General features: G+C 34.9%; 1 protein-coding gene across 1 annotated transcript in view; it reads right to left on the bottom strand.

Annotated features, from left to right (window-relative positions):
- Positions 1-1658: 1658 nt before the first annotated feature.
- WASL (WASP like actin nucleation promoting factor) overlaps positions 1659-24207 on the bottom strand; it is a 64281-nt gene continuing 41732 nt past the window's right edge. Inside the window, exons 6-11 of the mRNA XM_045792733.2 lie at positions 17954-18122; positions 16673-16715; positions 15265-15418; positions 10213-10733; positions 6437-6545; positions 1659-4275 (exon numbers count right to left, since the gene is read on the bottom strand). Of these exons, the coding sequence (XP_045648689.1) occupies positions 4214-4275; positions 6437-6545; positions 10213-10733; positions 15265-15418; positions 16673-16715; positions 17954-18122 (1058 nt within the window). The 3' untranslated portion in view covers positions 1659-4213. The remainder of the gene's footprint in view (positions 4276-6436; positions 6546-10212; positions 10734-15264; positions 15419-16672; positions 16716-17953; positions 18123-24207) is intronic.

The raw sequence follows: 24207 nt of genomic DNA, 5'->3' as shown, positions 1-24207 counted from the left end.
TTTAATGTTCATCACCTATTTAGTCCTAATAAAGAATTGTTTAAATATGGTGATATTGATGCTTAAAAATTCCTAGACTTGGATCAAAATCCTCACACATCTAGACATAACCAAGACAAAACTGAATTTAGGTCAAGACACGCCAATCAGTCCAAGACAGAAAGTGATGTCAATATGACACCTGGAACTTCCAGTTCCATAACGTAATTTGATACTGTTAAAATGGAACTTCCTCTTGAATAGAAAATTTAAAGAAAATCCTTACTAAAGTAAGTATAAAAAATGTTTGTGGTTGTTAAAAAAATTAAGGGACTTCAGATTTACTAGAAATTCCCCAATAGACAAATACCTGACTAACCTAAAAACCACCTATAAGCTACTCTCTGTTAAATTTTACTCAAAATAATTGTGTGCTCTTTGTATCTTGATTCATCAATCCTGACGGTGTACAGACCAGTTTAGATTTACACTGGACTTGTGTGAAATTAAATACTGCATCAAGAGTTAGGATGACCACTGATGTAGATTAAAAAAAAAAAAAAAAGCTATGGCTGATTTATGTAGACATGTTTTGTTATAAAGCCAAAATTTTCAATGGACTCCTTCATGCAACGGAGGACACATGTATCACATGTAGAAGTAAAGGCAGTCTTAGCATTAGCTGCAATGTTCCCCATCATATTCATAACAGCCAATTTATCATACCTTTTTCCAGTGGCTTCACTAAAAAGCAAAGGTTAAAAAAACAAATCCATCAATGAAAGACCAAGAGATTATAAGAGAATGCTGCATTTTGGAGGCAAGATGTAACAATGTCAATAAAATAAGCGTGCGAAGTAAAATTTCTCTTTTCTTTTCCATAATTTTCTATTGTATATAAATAGACGTATCTCTATACTTGTCCTTTAAGAACTCCATTTCTAAAGGAGAGTAAGTTATTTCAGGAATTTCTCCTTTGATTAGATAAATGTAATGTGACAAGGGCAATTCTGAGGCATTTGTCTCTCAAAAAAAAATTTTTTTTTAAAGTTTGGTTAATACATTCTTAAGTGTTTACATTTGTACAGAAAGGAATTTTTAATAGGATGTATTATTGAAATGTTTAAATGTGGCTAAAGCTCTTAGAAGGCATTTTGTAGCATCCTACACATTAGATTCCATAACTCAGTTTAATCTTCAGACACCCACTTGTGCCAAAGTCAGCAGCACAGAAAATTCTATTTATCAAAACTGAGGTTCCTGTTTAAAGTACCACCTTTGATACCATTTATTAAGAACTACTTAGGTCCCACATGAACTGCTATATTTGGCTTTTACTGAAATGACCAGTAAACTGCAGTATCATTCTGATTTTAGGGAACGTCAACATTTTTGGTACGCCAAAGAGCTCCAGTTTGACCTTGCAATGTGAATGCTCCGTATACCCCAGCAGTGGCTTCCAGGGAGCTGCTGAGCAGCTGGCACGTTTCTCAGCAGAACAGGGTGTAACATTCTTTTTGCTCACCGTGTTTATTTAATGGCACACTCTCTCAGGGCATGCAGTCTGCTGAAAACTTCAACCATCATCATTCACTGCTGTGTACCCTTTACTATAATCTGCAGTTAAAAAAATTGTTTTGATCTCTTAACAATAAAGAAAAACACAGCATTTTAGCCTATTTGGGTCAAATTAATTTTATTATGCTCCATGATGAATTGCCACCAGTGCAACATCCTATCACTATACATTTCAAAAAAATTCACATACTAAACAAAATTTCGGTTGATAAATGGAAATGAATGATTGAAAAGTCTTTATGAATCTCACACATACAATATGTGGCTAGCTGAAATTGTCTATCACGTAGCATATAAAAAGCCTCATGCTAGTTTGTTAAATGCGAAGGCTATCAGACAATCATTTAGCTGCAGTATACATGGGAGGCTTTCAGACAACGCACAGGTATAGTGCTGCCCACAGTGCAAGGTGGTGGAGGACCGAAACATGCAACCTTCACATCTACAGCGGATTTAGTCTTCATGGCTGGACTGAACTCCACAGCTGCTGTGTTTCAACCAATAGAAATTTAGACTTTGTGCAACAACAGAAAGCCTTTTTTTTCCTTCAAAAAGAATAAACTCAATTACCTTTGGCAAATTTTATACCCATCTTACATGTTTAAAATCGTTTCCAACTCAAAGAATTGATATTCTTTTACTCAGAGCAGCTCCTGATAAATATTTATCACACCGAAGTTAGCTGGAGAACCCTGAATTCCTTGGCCAAAATTTCAGAGAGATCTTAAATTGGCATTACCTTAAAGACATTTCTAGGATCTTTAAAATGTTTTTTATAATGTCAAAATTTAAAAAAAGGAGGATGCTTAATAATACTTAAAATAATTATAATGTTCTATTTACCATTTGCACAAATTCCTAACTCTATTGGTTAGTGGTTGTCCGGCCTCATCCACACCAGACTCAGCGTCACTGAGCTCAAGCCACGGTAAAAATGAGAGTAAGCAGAAAAAGGTTTCTAGCAGCAGAGGGCACTGTTTTTACAAGAAACAAAAAGTCTAGAATCTTTCCCCTGTGTTTAAATTACTCTTCCAAGAAAGGTAACATTCTTTGAATAACTTAACTATCTTACTGCACCACTTACTGCTTTCAGCAACAAAACCTTTTAAATTATTTCTTATGATAACTAGATGCATGATCACTAGAGATTATGTGATAACTGGTTAAAATTCAAGCCATATCTTGCAGGTCCAGCCTGTCAAGATCATGCCAATACTAGATTTTGGTCGGTACAATTCTAGAGAGCTTAATTTTTAGTTGGATATTGCGATTATAGTACTGAAATACATTTGGAACTACATTCTGCATATGACTCAATGTGAGAAAAATACGTGTCTGTATTTAAATCAGATCGTTTTTCTACCTAAAATTTAAAGTAGGTAGGTATGATAATTAGCACTATAAATATGAAAACAACCACCTTTAGGCAGATTAGTGTATTGTAGAGAGGCAAGGAAACCCTAATTTTAACGCATAATTTAGTATACCTAACAAATGTGCAGGTTGTAAAGTTTTATTTAAAAAAAAAAGAATCTATCATTCTCAGTTATGTTTCAAGAAATATGACACTGGGACCACCAATCTTTTAAGAAAAATGTAACCCTTCACCAGACATTTGACAAAAACCTTGAGCAATTATAAAAAAAAATTTTAAATAGCGTAATAGGTTCAGCATTACAGTGTTAACCTTTGCCAGCTAGATTCGATTTGTATGGCTGGTATTTCTGAATACCTCAATCCATACAGACTACACAATAAAAATAATTCCACATCATTTTTATAATGTTCTGATTTTTATAGTGTATTTAACCAGATACTGAAGTAGAGCCTCCTTCAGCTCATGTAGAATATTACCCCTAAAATTCCCCAAACTGCAAAAACTTAAACAACTGTTTAAGAGTAATACCAAAAATATTTTTAAATTTTTGCTAAAAAGAGCCTGCCACATTTGCTATAGCATAAAAATAATCTCAGTCAAGTACAGGTATGCAAGGTCGCCTCATGATTCCAGCCTCCAAATACCACTTCTGTACAAGAACAGGCAATATTGTTGTAAGAGGTGTGTTACTGATTTTCCCAACTAGTGTCTCGGTAGTGACATTATGCAGAGCATATTGCTACAACTTGAGAAACTGCATCAGTGTAGTGATGTCTAGAGAACTGTGCAATGTGTCAGCTTCAACATTCATGTAGCATGGTGTTCAAAATGAAGAGGCTAAATAAACTAAGGTCTGTATCACTTAAAAAAGAATGTAGTGCTATACTAGATTTTAATAAGAAAATTTAGGTACAGAAAAAGTAGGGTATGAAAATAGTGTTTTCCTTCTGGCATTATAACTAAATTACATTAAGGTTTTTGTCAGTCTCACATATAATATTTAAACTCCCTTGTTGATGGAATGAAAAAAATATTCACAAATTAAGTGAGCATCCTGGTGTAAACTTGCACACAATAACAGGGAGTAGCTTTGTAGAGGATTTTGACAAACCTTTACAGATTAAATGAGGTATTGCACAGATTAATAAAAAAAAAGCAAAAAAGGCAACAAAAATATACAGCAAATTGGTAGAACATTTACATGATAATTTTACAGAATCCATAGACAGAAAGTAGTGTTTAGTATTTCACCTTAAAAATATATATATAATATATAGATCAGTCTTCCCATTCATCATCATCCTCAAAATCTTCTTCATCATCTTCATCCTCATCTTCATCTAGAAGAAAATCAAGGCAAACAATCAAAACATGTATAAATAAATAAATACATGATTCTTGAATGATTTCTCCAATTATTTAACTTTTGAAACAAAACCATCCAATTCTGGAGGAATCTGGTTACTAGGACAATTTAAAATGGGAATCAAATAAAATACATCTAAAGAGTATGATGGTCAGCTGAAGATCAGAACAGGAGTCAGAAGACTTGGGTTCTAGTTCCTTAATATCCATGTAGTGAATTTCAACCAGTGTTTCTTTATATGTAAACCCACATTTGGGTTGGCCTCTGAATTTTCACACATTTCAAATCTAAGAGAGGCCCCTTTAATGAGTATTTTTTAAGAAAAGTTGTAAAAAATACACCTGACAGATTGTTCAGCTACCAATTCCAGTTATAATTCCAGTGATAGGCAGGAAACTCATTGACACTGACGACAGTGAGCCACTAAGGAGACAGAGCAGGCCGTCCAAATACCCAGCCTCCCTTCCTACCCTTCTATTTTCTCCTGAACCTAGTGACATTGCTCTCTCCCGGTCACCAATGACTTACTGTTGCTAAAGCTAAAGGTCAATTTCCTGCTCTCGCTTTCTTGACCGATCATGCACATTTGACCCAGATTGTCACTCTATCCTCCTTCAAACACTTCATGTGTCTTCTAAGACACTGCACTCTCCAGCCTTCAGACTATTACACCTTCTCTTCTCTATTTATATCCACTTCTTTAATGATCCCATCCCATTCTGTAACTTTAAATACCACGGCTATTTTAATGACATGCAAATTTATTATAACAGTCCAGACCTTGCCCCTCAACTCCAGGCTCACAACCAAATGCCTACACCACATCTATGTTTGAATTTTTAGTAAGTATCTCAAATTTAATATTTACAAAACCCAAACTCCTGATCTTTCCTCTCAAACCTGCCCCTCCTAAATCTTATCCCACTCCATTAATGAAAATTTCATCCCTTTCATGCTCAAGTCAAAAATCTTGGGAGTCATCTTTCAGTCCTTTCTTTTTTCCAAACCTCACTTCCAATTCATCAGCAAACTCCACAGTCAAAATATACCTAGTATTCAACCCCAGCTCACTGGTGCTACCAATCTGATTCAAATCTTTGCTGTCTCTTGCTTGGATCATTGCCATTCCTCTGCTAAGGACCTTCCAGTGGCTTCCCATCATATTCATGGCCTCCAAAGCCTTACTACTGGCCTCCTACTATCTCTCATACTTCATTACCTTACTATTCTTTCCCTTCCTTCCCTACTCAGTCACACTGGCCTCACTGATGTTCCTCAACCTCAGGGACTTTGCACTGGCTGTTCTTTCCACCTGAATGAACACATTTTCCCCAGTTTTCTATATGGTTTACTCCCTGAACTCCTTCTGGTCTTTTTTTCAAATGTCACCTCAGTTAGGCCTCATCCTATTTCAAAATGAACTTCCCTCCCACATCCTGTAAGTCCCTATATCTCCCTTTCTGCTTAATTTTTGTCCTTAGTATACATATCACCATTTAACATATTATATATTTTTCTAACTTAGTTTGTTTACTGTTTGCCTCTCACTGGAATTCATGCTCCATGAAGGCAGGGATTTTTGTTGTTTTTTTATTATTATCCCACGATAAATATCTACAGAATGAAATAGCCTATTCTCTCTCTATCACACAGTATGAGAATAAATATGTCTATTTAAGGAAGATAAATATTGGTAATAGATCCTAGATATCCACATCCTTATAAAGAAACGAAGAGAAGAAAAATGAAATTTATTGAGCGCTTACTATATATGCTAGGTAATCTGCTGGTTAAATATTATTTTATTTATTCTTCATATCAATCATGATTCATGAATTCTCTCCAACAACAAATAAGAAAATTGAGGTCCATAGGGAGTAAATAATAGATTCGAGAAGAACAAAGATCTGATTCTGGTACATCATGCTGGGGAAGCTCTTTAGTAAACCTCAAGCATCGTATCAGCAAGACCCACTGCTTTCCCTTTTGAAAGTAATATCCACTTACATGGTGGTATACATGTGCTTAATAACGGCCTCAACAGCAGAGGAAAAGCTAACAAAGACTATCATAAAATCAAAAGAAAATAAAACTCAAATACTAAAATTACATATACTTATGACATGTAAATATACCTGAAGAATGAATGGCTTTGCTCCTTTTCTGCATCACTTCCATTAATGCACCCACAATTCCTGAAGTGGGTGCAGGTGTTGGTGGTGTAGACTCTTGGCCATCAGATACCTTGGAAAAGACAGTTAGCAAAATTTAGAAATAAATTCTTAGCAAAAAATTTTTGTCTCCAGAAAGTCTAACTTTTTTAGAATCACTTCCTATTTAAAAAAAGGAGGGGGGGGGGGAAGAGCACACAAGCCCAGGACAGGATTAACTAAGTTAAGAAGAAATAAACTGCTGCCTTAAAATAATTATTCATATACTCCTTAATGTATAAAGTCATCAACACATTTCCAAATTTTAAAATAACAAACCTTTCCCTAAATAATACGTGCCCTTCATATGGATTACTTCTGTTCATTTTCTTTCTAGTACACAAAGCCTTAGCTGATGAAACCTTGAAACTATTATCAAGGAACATTTTAACAAAACTAAGGTAATATCCAGATTCTTGGAGTTGTTTAGGTGAGAAGGACACTTAAGATATCTAAAAGCAACTGAAGAGACTTCTGCTTGCCTATAAAAACTCAGCTTTACTAACAAGCTCTATAACGTTATATACTATGTTTATATATACATAATTTTAACTCAAAATGAACTTTCTTTCTCATAGCATATAACATCTCTTCAAGGAGATCAGTTAGGTAGCTTTCAAAATGTACCTACTTCACAAGGCAACCAACTACATTCAAGGGGGAAAAAAAATCAACCTCAAGGGGTCTCATTAAAATCTAATTTCTATACAAAATACTCCCTGATTTAAACTCTCATTAAAAAAAGAGAAAATACAGAAAATCTGTAGAGATTCAGGGGGGAAAAAAATTTTAGGAAGTACTGCTTCTAAGTGTACTTTGCCTAAAATGAGCAGTCATTTATACAAAATATTCATTTTGTTAATTTTGTCTCTCTGGAATTATATTTCCTATGTAAAGGTAGAATACAAGTATAATTAAAAATGAAATCACACAGCTGTTTCATTTCAACTCTATCACTTCCCCCCCCAAAATTACTTTGTTAGGGCAAACTTCTTATGTTTGGTCTTTACAACTCTTCTCCTAATACTACTCGTCTTTCTGGACTTATAGATCTTTTTCTTTTAAAAATATTCGAAGTAATTCCCCATAAGATACTGACCATTCATTAGTATTTAAGGTTTTTAGAGACCAGATGTTAACTATTACTGGTACAGAAATGCTACAAATGAAAAAGACAACAGAAACAGTTTCAGAGCTTTGAATGTCAGCACGGGGCTCTCAAAGACGTGTACTAGTAATAAGGGGAAACAGACTCCCTTTAAGCAAGCTGGTAATACTAGGCAGGGAACACTGCAGGAGCACGACACTGCCGTGAACACGTTTTCTAAAGCACTGACTTGGACATGGTGCTGTGTGAGGTACTGTGAACATGGAATTCAAAATATATATAAGTGAATACTGATACCCTTCCTGCCAGCTCTTTAATCTGTGATCTTGTTAGTAATTTTCATCACTGAATAAATGATTTATATGGACTGTTTAAAGAAACACAGAAATTTCAACCACAGAATAGTTTCCTAAAAATGAAATAAAATTATGTACTCAGATCACATATATAACATGCTAATAATTCACTTATTTATGCCCTCTAGGATATTACTCTGCAGTTATTTTTTAAAAAGTGATTATTTAGGGAAAGGATGGCCCACACTTAGAATGGAACACATTTTTCTAAAAGAAATGCAGAGATCAATTTACAGGGTTTTTTGGGCAGGGAGAGAGTAGGGATGGGATGGGAAGAAGTGATGATGGGGAAAATAAGTAGGGAATTTAATTCAGCAACTTTTTAAATTATGAAAAGAGGGGCGCCTGGGTGGCACAGCGGTTAAGCGTCTGCCTTCGGCTCAGGGCGTGATCCTGGCGTTGTGGGATCGAGCCCCACGTCAGGCTCCTCCGCTGTGAGCCTGCTTCTTCCTCTCCCACTCCCCCTGCTTGTGTTCCCTCTCTCGCTGGCTGTCTCTATCTCTGTCGAATAAATAAATAAAATCTTAAAAAATAAATAAATAAATAAATAAATTATGAAAAGAGGACACAACTAATTCATTAAAAATAACACCTAATAAGTATCAGCAAATGAGAGAAAGAAACAAAAGTTGATTGTGGAAGAGAAAAGAAATAGGAAAGAGAAACAAAAAGGTAAGTTAAGAGCAGAAAATGTGGGAATGAGTGACACAGAGGTGGCATAGATTCTAAGCTACAAGCTTGAAAATGACTCCATTAAAACCTGTTATTCACCATGACTGTGGTCATTTCGACACTAATTCTTCCCACTAACAACTGCTCAAAATTCTTCAACTGTTCCTGAGAAACCTTTAGTCTAAACTAAAAGCGGAGAGGGAGCAGAGACCAGCGCTCACGGGTTGATCACGTGGCAAGAAAAAGTTCTAGATACGTTTTAAAGATCAGAGTTTTTTAAATCTGTGCTATGACCATGTTTAAATGTTTTCATTCAATTAGCTGTGTTCCCTATCCATCATTCTCTTCCTAGCCAAAGCTTTGGAGATTTAGAAAGTTACCATAATTCTCTATGTCACAAAATAATTTTCAGTTAAAATCCCCTTCTTTCATCTTTATTTACCGCATAGAAAAATCTACTGCCCATTACCTGTCTGAAGCCCCGCAGAGCAAACGTTCCTGTTGGAACTGGCATACTACACGTACTCTCAGAAGGAAGTATGTGAATGCAGGCAGTTTAGGTTCTAGAAAAGGGGTCAGCAAACTATTGCCCATGGGCCAAATCTAATCCATCCTATTTTTGTAGAACTTTTTAAAGTAAAAAGTGAATTATACATTTTTATATGGCTGGAATAACATCAAAAGAATATTTGCGACATGTGAGAATTATACGAAATTCAAATTTCAGTGTCCCTAAAAAAAGCTTTATAGAACACAGTCATGCCCATTCAGTTATGCATGGTCTATGCTGCTGCTTTTGTGGCACAACAGCAGAGCTGAGTAGTTGTGACACAGACCACATTAGCCTGCAAGCCTAAAATATTTACTATGTGGTCCTTTAAAAAAAACCAGTTTGACAACTTCTGCCTCATCCAGTACAGAGATTTCAAAATTATTTACCACCACTATCCAAACTCTTTCCATTTTCTGCAGAGCTGGATTCTCTACTAATCTAAACTTCAGAACACAGGAACTTTAGAATACAGTTTAGTTTTCATAAAGGTAATGGTTTGAACTTACCAAGGTGATAATAATTGGTTATAAGTAGGGCTTACTTCTCCATAGTTTGAAGATTTTTCTTTAAAGTAAATTGTATTCAGAAGTGAAGTCTAGAACAGCAAACATGTTGGAATATTCCACTTACATGAAGTTCTAGAATAGGCAAAACTAATCTACAGTGACAGAAACCAGATTAGTGATTTTTTTTTTAAGAGGGGGACTAACTGGAAAGAGGCATGAGGGAATTTCTGGGGTGATATTTCGATTACAGAATGGTTTTACATATATATATATATATATATATAGTTACACAGGTATAGGTATAAATGTGTGTATTTTAAGGTATGTAAAAGTATCAGTGTGTATTTTAAGGTATGTAAAAGTATCAGAAATTCAAAGGGTTAAAAACATGAATACCAAGAGAAAGAAAGCAAAAAGTGAAATAAAGACTTCCCAAGTTGTCTTATAAATTACTTTAAAATTCCATTACAACAGATAGTCTAAACTGAAAAGAACAGATTACTTACAGATTTCAGCTGAATACCCTGTCGTATCTGGTCTAAAAGTGCATCCCTTCCAGAGCAGGATACCGGTCTACTGTTCTGTTCCACTTTTTTTAGCTGAGCACCCTCTCTAATTTGATCTAAAAGAGCTGCTTTGTTTCCTGCAGGAGTTGGAACTTGATGGTCACCATCAGAAGGGAGGCCAGGGGGAGGCGGAGGCCCCGGTGGAGGCGGAGGTGGAGGTGGCGGGGGTGGTGCCGCTGACCCCGCCAACGACAGAGGTGGAGGTGGTGGTGGAGGCCCTGCCGGTGCTGAGGAGGGAAGCGCTGGAGGTGGAGGAGGGTACATCCTATTTGGTGGCGGTGGAGGGACTCCTACACCTGGCCTGGACGGAGGCGGCGGTGGAGGTGCAGCTGTGGGAGCTCTTGAAGGTGGTGGAGGAGGAGCGCCTCTGCCCCTGGCAGGAGGGGGCGGAGGGCCTGAGCTATGTGGAGGAGGGGGAGGAGGAGGCGGCCCTCCCCTAGATGGTGGTGGAGGAGGTGGTGCTGAAATAAAAACAGAAAAAGGAAAGCATGCTTTTTCCCCACACAAAATCATACTGAAAAAAAAACTTACTTCGAGATACATAAAAAAAATGACACGAGAAAAAACAGGCCTCATCTTTGTATTGTAGTTTACAAGGATATGTGAGCACAGATGATCTCTCATCATTCTATTTGGGAATACTCAACTGAAGATCACCTTGTTGTTGTTTCTTGAAAAATATTAGCTAAAACTGTAGAATGTAGTTTTTAGGAATCAGCATCACTTCTGAAGTAAGGGAATAAACACTTTCTTATATAACAACAAAAATATCACAACAAAATTAAACACTTTGGTCAATTAGCATTATTTAACATTTTCATAAAAATTAATGGATACTTTCCCTCTTTAAAGAACTGAGTTTATTTAGTTATTTTATAAAATTAATTTACATTCAGAATTAAACAGCTGATGTAGCATAACCTATCAGAGTTTATTCAGGTTAATCTGAGCTAAACCCAAATTGAATACTTTTTCTTTTAAAATTTAAACCTTTGCCACCTTACATTTATATTTTATGTCTTATTCTCTAAAAATAGACTATGTGTAAAAACATACAGTAATATACTCTAATACAATATATTATAATATATAATAATATATATAATATTCCATATTTCTATAAGATGGTCAGTAATTCTAGTGACAGCAGTAAGCGAAGCTTGCTCAGGTGAAATATTCAACTACTGAGTCAGAAGACACAACTAACTATTAATAAATTAACAGAATTTCTACACACTGTAAAACCAAAGTTATTAATAAAATATTAACACTACTCTGGTATTAATGATATTCACATTCTTTTTCTACTTAAGTAAAAATGTAAGATATAACAAGGAAACAAATTCAAAGTACACATTTATTACATTTCTGGAGACATGAGTTTACCAACGGTATACAACACAAATTTATATTAATAATGAACTTCATTACTTCTCCATTCATTTAAGGACTAGAGAGAAAAATTAACTATTTTTAGGAGAGAAATCCTAGAATACATAAAAACTATTTGTATTTAGTGATATAAGCTATATTATTGATGGATAGTTCTATAAGCTTACAAAATACAAATGCCAACCCTAACTACAAACGACAACAAGCACATTTAGATGTTCAATAATACAATGATACCAGAGAGGGGGGAAAAAGCCCTCATTTCAAAGGAAATAAAATGGTATCTTCCAATTTAATTTGGGACAATCATGGGAAATATGCTACCAAATATAAACATTAGATAAAATATGCAGAAAGACCAATACTCACAGGGTACTGTCTCCTTGCATACAAACTTTTAAAAGTGGAAATAATATATATCGCAAACAGGAGAGTTACCCCACTTAGATGTCAGCCATCACAGGGGGAAGTTCCTATGATTTACATTCAAGGCACACTGGAGGTCTGAGTGTTGCAGCAAAGGTCTACCCAATTTTCTGACTGGATCCAAAGTGAGGAAGGAGACTTATTAAACTTGCTAAAAGCAAAGTCCTTTTCTAACATATTTTCTAATAGAAGAGCAAAACCAGGAGGATATGACATAAATGTATTATGTATACTCTGAATAGGGATAGTACATCACATACTACCAGCAATTTTAATCAGTCTAAGGCTTATATTTCAAATAGTTAATGATTTACTTGTTTGTTAATCAAGATACCCACCCTATCCTACTATAAAAAGTATTAGTAAGTCATCTCTCATGGTCTCATCGAGGACTCTGAATCCACAATCTTTTATATGTAAAATCATGTATTTCTTCAGTAGAGAGAATAAAAGTTCTTTTGAACTTGTAGTAAGTACCTTTATTGGTATAACTTGAGTTCTAGCTATTATTAATTGGAATAGACATTAAATCATTGCCTAGGGAAAAGGGAAGCCTTAATTGATTGTGAGTAAATTAATAACTACATCCAGTTTGGGCATAGCACAAGTTCAGCCTTTCTATGATCTTGAAAAGTGACTGGAAACGTCTCTACGTTTTTATGAGGAAAATCTCTATTACCAACTTTCTATTTTTTTATAGTCCGTATTATTTCTACATAAAAATAAGTATGCAAAAAAACATGCCATATCCCAACATAAAAATGTGAAAGAATTAAAAAAGGAGAGGAAAGGGCACAATGGGAGTTAGATGTTTCCACACATAAAAAATGCCTGCTAAGCAGATACCACACACACCAAGAGAAAATCTGATGGCCTTGAGACTTGCAAAACTCTGAGTCACCACAAACACCAGAATCAGAATGACAATAGTTCTTAGATTTCTAAAAAAGAAAGTCAAAAGTATGAAACAAAAATTACAGCAAATAAAACTTCTTAATATCGAAGTTTAGTTAAAAAGGAAGAAAGACTGACACAGGAAGAAAACTTGTCTTGAGGTTATACTACAAAAAAAGCTCATATACTTAAAAATTATTATTGCAGATCAACATTAAGAGTAATAGATAACTAGCTCTCTAGATATTTGACATTTACAGGTATCATAGGCAGAAATTATAAAGCAATATAAAAATAACTAATATTTAAAAGAAATATAGTATTATAGAATTCAGGAAACATTAAAGAACTGCTCTTATGCACTCTCATCAAAGTAAAGCAAACAGAAAAATGCTATTCGACACAAATTTAAATTTATGGGAATACTGACAACTCCCTGAGTAGGCATTTATAGAACTAACTGTGTGTGTATTTATATTAAGTACCCCCTCCCTGAACCAAATTAATGTAAAAATCTAACTATATTTTGTATAGGTTACTGAAATAACGCCAAGTATGAAAAGCAATCACTAGGAATAAGTATAATAAGCAACAATAAAAACAGTGGTGCTGTGGGTAAGAGGTGTTTTAAAATATCTAGAGAATTTCATTAGAATTATCTCAAGTATAGATGAAATATAAGCTCGGACTCATATAGAAATAAATTAGTTTGAGTAGAGGGCAAATAATCTCACTAGATGTTAGATTTGGAAACAGGATAAATGAACTCTAGCTTCTTTGAAAATAAACATATCAAAGCATGCATAATTTAGAGCACTGGGTCAAATAACATCCCGCATACATACACTCCATTGTGGTGGACCTACACAGATAATTGAGTTAATGGCCTTCAAACAATTGCACAGACGCACAAAAAAAAAAAATGTTGGAAATCACAAGTCTACTACTTTTAAAAACCTGATTACATAATTTTACAAAACAAATTTCAAGAGATTTGATTCAGTAGATTTTACTATACATGTTTTTTTTTTTTACAAAATATATTTTTAAGACAACTTCATAAACTTCTCCTCTAATTTTTTTAATACTTTGAACACATTACATGTTCTCCCTGGAAAACATTTCCTTAATAAATCATTAGTTTTTTTACTCTTCCTTTGAAAAGATCTACCTTCTATAAAATCATTCTTTGGTGTCTAAAAGATTCCAATGTGGGAGTCAGATTCTTGAGTATGACAAGAATATAACTTTGTTCCCAAAGCATGTTTTTTTAATGCCTGTATATTTTTTTGTTTTAGGTAATTCAACTGAGGAAAGACTTTGCCTAATTTGATGCTTTGAAAACAGCTAGAGTAAAAAGCAATCACAATAAAGTTTGAAAAACAAACCCAATCAAGTTAATATAGTCAACTCTTAGTCACAGGAATTCAGGTGTGAGGGCAGATGTATGGATGAACTAGTAAATGTCAAGAGTGATTTATAAACTTATAAATTCAGAGAGCTCAGAGAGATGCCGGGTGACATCTGGTAGAGTAATGCCAAAGTGTGTGTGTTAACAGTGGACAAAAAGAGGGTCAAGGAACACACTAATTGTAAACGTGACTTACTCTGGGAGCATTTAAAAACAACAGTGCTATGCCCAAGATGTTTTCATTAAAAATCCACAGAATCTGGAAATGTAATTTCTTCAAAAAATAAGATAAATTAGCATCACACTAGTTTCATTTAAACTAACACTGTGTTTCTACAATAGCAACTATGGACTGTATACTTGTTTCCACTCTAGACTGTAAGATTTCTGAGGACAGAAACGGTTTATTTACATCTAAATATCCTGAGTGGAGGTGAGTGCTGACCAAAAAAAAAAAAAAAAAGCCACTGAACATATGAATGAATGAAAGACTGAATGAACATCAGTAGTGAAAAAGATACAGGTAAGTCAAATACCTAATCTAAATGACAGTTAAATTCCTTAGAAGAATGCTTTTACCGGAGCTTTTGCTCCAGTACACAAAAACTAGGAAGAAGAAAACCAAGCCCAAATGAATAAGGTGGCAAAGAAGACTTTTTGTAAGAAAAACCTGATCAAATTTTTTAGTTATATCAAAATAATGCAAAGCAGCCAGGCCAAACTACTTATCTATAAATTCAAATTGAATTTAACTTTAAGGAAAGTTCACATGAATGTGTGTAGCTGTCTTCCATGAAAATGACCTCAAAAAATTCACAAGGAAAAAAAAGATTAGAATGCCTGAATAGAAAAGAAAAAAAAAAAGTTACCTTGCCTTCGCAGTTCATTTTTAACAGCTTCTACACCTCCTGTTTTTTCAATGAAGTCATATATAACTTTTGATGTTTCTCGGTCTTTAAGTTGTGCCTCTGAGATTCCACACATATCAAAAAGATTCTTCAATTCTGGATCCAAATTATTCAGCTACAACAGATAAAGTAACTATTAACTATAAAATCTATCCCAATTTTTTAAAATAAGCATGATCAAATTCAAATTTAGTTCTCATCTGTGCCCTTTATGAAATTATTTTAAATTTATACACTTTTAACATGGTTAGATTATTTATAAACCAACTAACCTTTCTTATTTAAAAAAAAATAGAAAAGATAAGAACAGAGAATAAATTTTTCTTTTTTTGTTCCCTATCTTAAAAAAGAAGGCATCTCATTTAGTTTTACTAATCCATTCATGATTCAGAAATCTCCAATGTTCATCTATTACTAAATAAGATTTAGGTATAATCACAAATTTAAAAAGTAAGTCAATTTGAAAATTTCAAAAAGGACCTCCTTATAACCTCAGCATCCTGTACAGAGCCCAACACAAAGAGGCATTCTAACTGCTGTGGAGTTAACACTGTAGTTAAAAACAAAAAAACCCAGAAGGATTTCTCACCCCAATCACAAATAATATTTCTCTTCAAAAAAAATTTTCCAAACACTGATCATCTGTCACATGTGAAATACATATTACTTAAGCAACCAAAATAGATAAAAATGTTAAAAACACTTATTTTTGCCAGCAGTTTCACCTACCTTGTTCATAGTGCTAAAAATTAAATAATGACAAAACTGCCAAAAAGAAAAGAATGAAAAGATCTAGATAATATAACAACTGGATATTCAGAATTTGATTATAGTACCTTCCAATAATTTGCCATACGTTCCCCTAAAATGATCAGTTAGCAGGCTGTCAACACACAAGAATTTTATATTACAGTAGATATGATTATTTATTTGTTTGTTTGTTTGTTTGAGAGTGCAAGCAGGGGAGGAGCAAAGGGAGGGGGAAAGAGAGAATATCAAGCAGACTCCGTGCTGAGTGCAGAGCCTCCTCAGGGTTTGATCTCACGACCTTGAGATCATGACCTGAGCTGAAACCAAGAGTCTGACTGAGCCACCTATGTGCCTCTGTGTTACAGTATATAAATCCAAGGAGTATAAAACCTTTGTCTTTATAGACATAGCCATAAATGACAGAACAATACTAAGGTTTCCAACCTCAGTGGTATATGTACATAAACACATTCAAATAAACGCTAGAATTCACAAAAATGATTAATAAAAATTTATTGATAAATAAATGCTGTGATAATTTATTGATAAATGCTGTGACAAGCCACAGCATTACCACATATTTAGAGCAATGATATTTATGGCTTGAAAAGACACTTACATCAAAGCCAGTATTCGGATCCCAACCAACATGTCCAATGTGCCTAAAGAAGTAGACGAAAAATATATATAAATAAAAAATAGAAAATACATAAAGAGCATTTAAAACATAAAATATATGAAATCCGATCCAACCAATAAATTTTGGGCCTGACCTAATAGTTCTCATACACATACCCATATTCAGGGAAAAACTGTGTGAGGAGTCAGGAGGCCAGGACTGGCCTCTCAGTTAAACTGAGTTTTAACATTTTTGCACCATCTTTCTGAGCACCTATTTCCTCAACTGTCAAACTAACAGAAGAATACAAGCATTATATATATGAGAGGATAGGAATTTTGTAATGAGCTAATGAAATGATGTATATGAAAATGCTTAAAATATGTCAAATAAATACCAAAGGTTTGATGATGCCTACTATAGACTAATGTTTGTGTCCCTTAAAAATTCCTATGTTGAGACCTAATCCCCAATATGATGGTATTTGGAGGTAAGGATTTGGGGAGGTGATTAGGTTTTGAGGGTGGATCTCTGAAGAATGGGATTAGTGCCCTTAAAACAAAGGCCCCAGAGAGTTCTCCTGCCCTCTTCCAACATGTGAGGAAGACAGTTAGAAGACAGCTGTCTATTTACCAGGCAGTAAATTCTGCCTGCCTCTTCCCAATCTCCAGAACTGTAGAAACAAATGTCTGTTGTTTATAAGCCACTCAGTCTATGGTATTCTGTTACAGCAGCCCAAATGGACCAAGACAGTGCCTCTAGGCAATTTCCAAATCCCATTTTTAGGGAAAAAGTAAGAGATCATTATGTCCAACAATTACTTAAAGAAACAACTTAATCTAATTTTTCTTTTCTGATGAGTAGAAACGTAATAAACTGTAAGACTCACAGAAAGTCTACTGAACAATAGCCTTAAAAAAACCCACAAAAGGGGTGCCTGGGTGGCACAGCGGTTAAGCGTCTGCCTTCGGCTCAGGGCGTGATCCCGGCGTTCTGGGATCGAGCCCCACATCAGGCTCCTCCGCTATGAGCCTGCTTCTTCCTCTCCCACTCCCCCTGCTTGTGTTCCCTCTCTCGCTGGCTGTCTCTGTCAAATAAATAAATAAAATCTTTAAAAAAAAAAAAAAAACCCACAAAAAACAAAAAACAACTCCAACAAAATCTATAGTGAAAAAAGTATGAAAATGATAAATGTAAGGGTCTTTCCAAAAAGAAAACAAAATTTTCTAAAAAGGTAAAACTCAAGAGCAGAAGTGAGTAAAATCAAAAGAATTCTCTTACTGGAAGTTGCTTGGTGTTCCAATATCTGCCTTGGTTAATCTCTTCTTTTTAGCTTTTCCTTTTTTCTTTTCTTTGGTATGGGAAATGTTGTTGACTTGTGGACCATAAAATCTATTGGTAGTGATTTCTGGATTTTTTATGTCAACTGTTGCCATGGGTAGATTAGGACCTGCAAAATAATATGAAAGGGATATAATTTAAGATGACAATTATTACATTCATAATTTATAATTTAAATATCTTTCTCTGAAGGAGGACCACTTCGCTAACATAAATTATTTAAATTTTAAAGTTGCATGTTAATTTTTTATAAATAATGGATAAAGTACTGCCAAAATTTCAAAAGCCTATAATAAAATCTTAAACACATTAGCATAGATGTTATTGCAAAGAGAACTTGTATTTTTATAACATTAAATCTCATGGAAAATAAAAATTTTCAGTAAGAATTTAAATTTAATTGGTCTAATCCCTTGAATTTCGACTATAACAGCATCACACACATCCCATTAGTTGTTGGTAAAGTGGTATATATGACATAACAAGGATAATAAAAATTTAAAAAGCATTTACTTTTTAAAAAAATCTGACAAAGAAATCTAGTCTTACTTCTTTGTTTCAACTTTATTAGTCCACGAGGGAAAAAAGTACTTATACAATTATTACTACTATTTCTTCCAAAATTACCATATGTAAGTCCAATAATATTTTCTCTATCGGAAGTACAGGGCTCAAAAATGAGATGGAAAAATTCTCAAAACACTCATCTTCCACAAGAATCAATAGTGAAAATATCTCCCGCATCTTCAGATATTATTAATAGCACCTTTAGGAGTGACACTAAATATAGGGGCGCCGGGGTGGCACAGTGGTTAAGCGTCAGGGGGTGATCCTGGCGTTATGGGATCAGGCCCCACATCAGGCTCCTCTGCTATGAGCCTGCTTCTTCCTCTCCCACACCCCCTGCTTGTGTTCCCTCTCTCGCTGGCTGTCTCTCTCTCTGTCAAATAAATAAAATCTTTAAAAAAAAAAAAAAAGGAGTGACACTAAATATAATATACAAAACCTGTTTTATAATTCACAAAATATTCTTGGCTTTAAATGCATGAGAGTCTAAATGAAATGTATTCAATTAAAAAATTCCTTATAAATTTAAGTAAACAGCATCACATGTTCCTTAGAGAGTCCATTTTAATATAGGATTATCTGACAAAACCTCTTATTAGATTAAATTCCTCTGAGATGAGTACCTTAATGACGGCTTTCAAAATGTTGTATAAAATGTAACCACTATTGTGCAGAGAAACAGTTAACACAGCAGGCCCGAGACTGCCATCCTTAGAAAGGGCTGCTTGTAAAGTTAGCTCTGAGCTGGCATCTGGAAACTGGGATTCCAAGAGGGTTTTTATCATTCCCTGATAAGATGGGCTCACTGTGCCTCAACTATTTGTGCTAACAATGTGCTTAATCCTAAACACCTGCTTTCCTTCTGGGAGTCTATACCTTGATATGCGCTGGAAAGGGGAGGACTACGTGAGTAGCCCCGAATAAACCCTGGGCACTGAGTCCCTAATGAGCTTCTCTTTTAGACAACATTTACCATGTGTTGTAACAGCTTATTACTGGAGGAATTATGTGCAGTCCCTGCAACTCCAACGGGAGAAGACTATGGCAAAGTTGTATGTGGTTTCCCTCAGACATAAACCCATGTGTCTTTCCCTTTGTTGATTTTGTTTTATATCCTTTCACTGTCATAAATCTTTGCCCTGAGTACCCCACTATATGCCTAGTCATGTTGAGTTCTTCTAGCAAATCAACTGTGGGGTGGTCTTGAGGACCCCTGATATAATCATTGAATGGAAAACAGAAACCCCAAGAAATTACAGGCTAACATATATTAGGTGAAAATTAAAGGCCAATTTGACGGTATTTCTTCAACTGCACTAAAAACCTCAAATGTAGCCTATTTATTAAAGTTACCTGAAAGAATAATGTTTATCTAAATGAGTAAATTATGGGGTGCCTGGGTGGCACAGCGGTTAAGCGTCTGCCTTCGGCTCAGGGCGTGATCCCGGCGTTATGGGATCGAGCCCCACATCAGGCTCCTCCGCTATGAGCCTGCTTCTTCCTCTCCCACTCCCCCTGCTTGTGTTCCCTCTCTCGCTGGCTGTCTCTATCTCTGTCAAATAAATAAATAAAAATCTTTTAAAAATAAATAAATAAATGGGTAAATTATATAAAACCCATGTTCTCTCTTTCAACTCTACTATTCAAGATGAAATAGAGTTAAAATAAATTTACGAAACCCATCTACCACTTTATCGGACAAGTAAACAATTTGGAAAGATTTGTATTTTTAATATCACCAAAATTCAGCTATTTTCCCTCCATAATCAAAGTCTACTTACATGTGTCTAAAAGTTCTATTTGTATTTTCATATAAAATTCCACGGAAGTTGCTCATATTGGCAAGAAGTAAAGAAATTGTTATTGGAAAAAAATGGAAGCTAGTGAATAATATGGATAAGACCATTAACATAAAATGATTCAGTGTCAAGGAATAATACAAATAACTGGATCAAAAATTAAAGGTTAGTTATACAATACAGGTTTATGAAACAGTAGATAAAGACTTGGATTTTCAAATTTGTTCAGGTATCAGATTTCAGTGTTTACTGTAGTTTCACAAAGTAAGGGACTAAGAATGCCCAGAATTCAAGTGTTTGTTGGAGGGTTAGATTGGTGTCATACTCAAAGGCTCATCTACTGATCTGTTTTTACTTCTCATCCCTCCTTTTCTGCCTTCCCTCTTATTATTTAGCTTTACAAATCAGTATCAGCAACACCATCCATGGTAAGATGCCGTGAATCACTACTTACTATCTCATCTTTATACTTACTAGAATTTAAGAATTAACTTAGGACAGATTTAGGAGTATCAGAAAGAGGCACTCTCCTTATATATTATCACCCCTCCTGAAATAGGTGTTCAAAGAGCAACTATAAAGGAGCAACCAGATTCACCATTAAAAAAATAACAAAACTGGGGCGCCTGGGTGGCACAGCGGTTAAGTGTCTGCCTTCGGCTCAGGGCGTGATCCCGGCGTTATGGGATCGAGCCCCACATCAGGCTCCTCCGCTATGAGCCTGCTTCTTCCTCTCCCACTCCCCCTGCCTGTGTTCCCTCTCTCGCTGGCTGTCTCTATCTCTGTCGAATAAATAAATAAAATCTTAAAAAAAAAAAAAAAAAACTATTATCAGTTTTTAGAAAAAAGCAAAAACAAAAGTATTTTTAATGCTGCTCTAGGTTGTATAAAAGTTATTATTATACCACGGATGTTTTAAATGGTAATAGAATTGGGTAAAGTGTGGGGCGCCTGGGTGGCTCAGCGGTTGGGTGTCTGCCTTCAGCTCAGGGCGTGATCCCGGCGTTATGGGATCAAGCCCCGCATCGGGCTCCTCCACTGTGAGCCTGCTTCTTCCTCTCTCACTCCCCCTGCTGTGTTCCCTCTCTTGCTGGCTGTCTCTATCTCTGTCGAATAAATAAATAAATAATCTTTAAAAAAAAAAAAAGAATTGGGTAAAGTGAAGTTGAATAGTTTAAATTATCCAAGCTAATAAATTCTTTCCTGGGAAATTTAATAAAGTTAAGATTCTTTTTTTTTTTTTTTAAGATTTTATTTATTTATTTGACAGAGATAGAGACAGCCAACGAGAGAGGGAACACAAGCAGGGGGAGTGGGAGAGGAAGAAGCAGGCTCATAGCAGAAGAGCCTGATGTGGGGCTCGATCCCGGAACACCGGGATCACGCCCTGAGCTGAAGGCAGACGCTTAACCGCTGTGCCACCCAGGCGCCCCTAAAGTTAAGATTCTTGTAAGCCTGATTTATAACTCACTAGAGGTAATAATTCAGCCATCTCTGAAGAAAGTTTAAGGATAAAGAAGACAGGAACAAAATGTAAGTGGTATGTGGAATGAATAACAACGTTTAATTCATACTGTAGTCAGACTGTGTTTCCCCTCCTCACTCTATCCCAAAAGGAGTTATGTATACACTGTTACTGCCAAGCAGTTTATAAAGCCTTTGAATTAGCTATTTAGTGTCATTACACATGAATTTCATTACTGGTTAAAACATTATTTAATTAAGTCTATCTAAGAAAGTTCAAATTATAGATATATACAGAAAATTAGTATTAGCTGGGAAATTAGAGTGTTTTTCTACACTTTTCATCTTATAGATGAAACCTAAGGATGAAAAGAGTCAGATGACCTGTCTAAAGTCATACAATTAGTGACAAAAGTGAAGATGAATTCTGCTACCTTGGTTCCTAGTCCACTACCCTTTCTATTTACTACTACTGTACTTTTTACACTAAAGTCAAACCATAAGGTGATTGATTAGGCTAACTTTACCAATGTTATCATATATCATTTCCTTACCAATTAGTTCTCTCAATTTATATAGTTCAACATTTCTTCATTCAATAAATATTTACTAATAACTTTCAAAATTTAGAAAAAAGGTTTCCTACATAATCATGAGATTAGGTACTTGGTTATTTCTGTTGGTAATAGTCATTTACTTCAGAGTTTGAAGGTGTTTGGAAGTAAGTTTAAAATGGTGTTCTAAAGCCTAATTAAATATTTGTTTCAAAAGTGACAACCTGGGTAAGGCAGAGTCATTTTTTTAATAAAGTTTATGGAAGACCTGGTAATGGAGATACTCTTAAATCACTTCAAGTAAAAATTAATTTAATTATTCCATTTACGAAATTATACTCATCCTAAGAACATATACTAAGTAAATATATAATGGAGGGGGCGATTTCCCTCCTTTAAAAAAAAAAAAAACAGTCAAATGACAAATTACCATTTTCTGATTAAAGAAAATTGTCACAGAAAAGGCTTTTTAATATTCTCACTGAACAGCATTTCTAGTTAATTTTAAAACTAAAAGAACAAACTAAAGTCTTCCCCTTAATTACGTAAAAAGCAGAGAACTCTCACCAAGGCAAAATAGTTGAGAAACAGGTGGCCCAGAGGCCTCTGATGTCAAGCAGTCATGAAGCTGAGAACAAATCATTGGAAAGCGTCTAAGCTAAAAGGTGAGACTGACCGATAAAGAAAAAAGAAAGATGTATGGATTAGGAGTTAGTGAGGAAGACACTGAATTGCATTTCAGGAATATATGTTACTTCTACATAAAGTGTCTTTTTAATAGTTAAAATTTGAAAAAGTCTACTAAACTGATAATCCAAATGAGGATTTAAGACAAAGCACCTGCATGGACACAGCAAGGTGGTAAGGTGTCCACTGCGCCTGGTAGTCGTGTACCAAATGCGGAAACGTAATATGCTGCCCTCCAAACAGTGGTTTCCACATAGTGGGGAGAGCAAGACAAATGACTGCACTGCAGGAAAAAAATATTAAAACTCCTATTAATAATTATTTCATCCTTTATTGTGTACGTAATATGTTAATACCATATTATATGTCTATTTTATAAGGAAATATATAAATGCTGGCAATACATAGCCATATAATTTTGCCTTTTAATGATACTATTTTTTTAAACTCTCATTTAATGAAAAGAAGTTTGGGATCACTTTGCCAAAGGGTTAAAACTACAGACCTAAAGATTTAAAACCAAGAGCAATCACAGAGAAAGAAACTCTAATTATGAGTACCTCTCCCACTAGGAGTAATAAAGTTGCAAGACACCAGTGTCACATAAAGAATATACAAATTCATGGGATGCCTGGGTGGCTCAGTCGGTTAAGTGTCAGACTCTTGGTTTGGTCTCAGGTCAGGATCTCAGCAGAGAGTCTGCTTGTCCCTCTCCCTTCCCCTCTTCTCCTCCTCCTGCTCGGAGCTCTCTCTCTCTCTCCCAGATAAATGAATAAATAAATAACATCTAAAAAAAAAAAAAAAAAGAATATCCAAATTCTGTGTATTCATGGATTAGGTGCCTCTTCGGAAGTACATTTTATATGTATTGAAAAGAGTAAAATTTTGAAAACTCTATAAAATATTTATACTGTTAACTTTAATTATATTATTTATACAACATCTACACTCTAAAATCTGAGGTTACTTTTCCCAAAGATGCCACTTCTAGGAAGCCTTCCTCACTGTACTCAATACATGCTTACAGAATGCAGAATAATAAATTCAAAAGGACTAAAACATTAAGCATGCAATAAGGGAAAAAATTCTAACACTGCTGTAGGAGTTCACAGATGAATGACTT

The sequence above is a fragment of the Ursus americanus genome, chromosome 3 (assembly GCF_024610735.1).
Source record: "Ursus americanus isolate L20-20 chromosome 3, mUrsAme1.1.p, whole genome shotgun sequence".
Classification (NCBI taxonomy): Eukaryota; Metazoa; Chordata; class Mammalia; order Carnivora; family Ursidae; genus Ursus; species Ursus americanus.
The sequence above is the reverse complement of the archived record's forward strand: the minus strand, read 5'-3'. Positions and strand labels throughout refer to the sequence as shown.